The sequence below is a fragment of the Etheostoma spectabile genome, chromosome 22, assembly GCF_008692095.1.
Source record: "Etheostoma spectabile isolate EspeVRDwgs_2016 chromosome 22, UIUC_Espe_1.0, whole genome shotgun sequence".
Lineage (NCBI taxonomy): Eukaryota > Metazoa > Chordata > Actinopteri > Perciformes > Percidae > Etheostoma > Etheostoma spectabile.
In genome coordinates this window covers 7554477-7556833 of record NC_045754.1, presented here as the reverse complement: position 1 = coordinate 7556833, position 2357 = coordinate 7554477, and the positions used below count along the sequence as shown (strand labels likewise).

Sequence of the window (2357 nt, the reverse complement as noted above, 5' to 3'; positions counted from 1 at the left end):
GGGGGGACTCACTCACTTTATCTGTCTGCTGTACATTCTTGGTGACTGATGGGCTTTCTCTTTTGTTGTTTTTGATTCTATGTTGCTCTCTCTCTCTCTGCCTTTCTGTCGTTTCTCTGCTGGCTTTCAGTGTCTATCGCTCCTCCTCCTCCCCCCATGCCCCAGCTGACTCCACAGATACCACTGACTGGCTTTGTGGCCAGGATGCAGGAGAGCAGTAAGTGAAGAAGCTAAGACATACTTGTCTTCTTAATCTGTGCCAACCATACCCAGCATGCATTGTGCTTATTCATCCTCCCCACCTGTCTGTTGAGAACACTAATAGCATCCCTTTGCAACAATGAACCCTCCAAGAATGTGTCTCATTACAGACCTGTCATGGTTAATACAACTTTTAAAGTAGCTTTATCTGCTGTTTGGAGACAGCTTTATTTCCTCATCTATTAGATTACATTGTTACTGTTTCTTAGTAGCAGCAGGGGTATTACACATAGCTCACTTTCTTGGCAGAACAAGTATCATTTTTTTTTTTTAAATATGTGCAGTGGAAAAGCAACCAACTGAGATAGTTGAGGCTGCCACAGCACCACCTACTGTTTTTAGTGATTTCTCGTGGAGGAAGTTTTCTCAAGGACTGAAGCTTTGCATTCATATGCTGAATGTAGCACTGCAGGCTTTAGCTGAGGTGAATAATAATGTTTAGGGGGAAAAGTTCCTAAGATCTCCGCAAAATTGCGCTGGCGATGATGGGACTCTTTGCTGCCCCTTGCTGGACCAAAACCTGCAATACAGTCAAATATTACAGTCAAGAAGGCGTTAGTTTATCTTAGTTAATTTATTTCTTGACGGAAAGCAACTTTTAGTTTTTTAAGGTGTAGATCGGTTAACAAATAGCACTTTTTTGCAAACCTTTAACCTACTAAATAGCATGACACAGCATGTAATAATCATTATATTACGGAAGTTTTCATACTCCTGTGCAATCCTCTTTTTCAGAGAGCAAAAAGAAGAGCATGAAGTACACAGATCACTTAAGAGGCTTACACATAAAGTATAACATCCTGTTAAGTGCATGGGAAGTTTTAACAGTGGTCTAGCCTGCTTGATAAATTTAATATTCCTGACATACTATCATACTATCAGCTGTTCTGCATGATTCAGCCGCCGCCCTCCCCAGCACCAGACGCACGGCGACCAGTGGTCCTTGACCTTTCGAGCCTCTGACGACTTTCTGTGTCTGTTCAACAGTTGCAGATACTCCTACTCCACCTCCTCCTCCGCCTCCAGATGACCTGCCCATGTTTGACGACTCTCCTCCACCTCCGCCGCCTCCTCCAGTTGATTACGAGGAGGAGGATGCTGCCGTCGTGCAGTACAGCGACCCCTACGCTGATGGAGACCCACAGTGGGCCCCCAAGAGCTACGTCGAGAAAGGTTTGATCACAAATTGAGCACAAACTGCAAACTTACTACCAGTGGTGGAAATGTAACTAAGTACTGTACTTGAGTACAAGTGTAACTTGTACTTTACGTGAGTCTTTTCTTTTCTTGCCACTTTTTACTTCTACTCTGCTACATTTCAGAGGGAAATATTGTACTTTTTACTCCACTACAGTCACCTGCAGCTGTAGTTACTAGTTACTTTACAAATTAAGATTTGCACACAAAACACAGCAGTAGTAGTTTATAAAATATGTTTTGCTATAAATTAAACTACCTTAAAATATAGAGGCCTACATGCCCAGCTGAAATGATAAGCCGATTAAACACTTAGTTGATTGAGAGAACTGTTTTGATTGTTTCTAGTAATGTGAGGATTTTTCTGCATTGAGTACTTTTACTTTTATTATTTAAGCAAGTTTTCCTGATGATACTTGCATACTTTTTCTTAATTAGCATTTTCAATGCAGGACTTTTACTTGTAACAGAGTATGTTTACAGGGGTGTATTAGTACAAACCCCAATTCCAATGAAGTTTGGCAAACAAAAGACTGGGAAAGTTGAGGAATGCCCAAAAATATTAGGTTAATTGGTCATGATTGGGTATAAAAGGAGCAACCCGAAAAGGCTCAGTCGTTAACCAGCAAGTATAGGGCGAGGTTCACCACTTTGTGAACAACTGCGTGAGCAAATAGTCCAACAGTACACTGTGTTTGTTTTATTTGTTTCATAATGACACTTGAGTTCATGATTTTTTTTTATTTGTATTTTCGTGTTTACAACAGACAGTTGAATTCCTAAGTAAAAGTAAAAAATCATTTTAGTGAGTTTTGAAATTCATGTTACGTTTTACACAACGTCCCAACACCAGTGAAATTGGGGTTTGTACTTTTACTTAAGTAAAGCATCTGAATACT

At 40.4% G+C, this 2357-nt stretch overlaps 1 protein-coding gene across 6 annotated transcripts in view; it reads left to right on the top strand.

Moving 5' to 3' along the window:
- abi1a (abl-interactor 1a) overlaps positions 1-2357 on the top strand; it is a 50422-nt gene that overhangs the window by 46384 nt on the left and 1681 nt on the right. For 4 of the 6 annotated variants that reach the window (XM_032504307.1, XM_032504308.1, XM_032504305.1 and 1 more), the window contains one exon: positions 1249-1434. In XM_032504307.1, the coding sequence (XP_032360198.1) occupies positions 1249-1434 (186 nt within the window). Of the gene's footprint in view, positions 1-130; positions 218-1248; positions 1435-2357 lie in introns of all 6 variants that reach the window. The other 2 variants (XM_032504303.1, XM_032504302.1) reach the window with 1 other exon arrangement.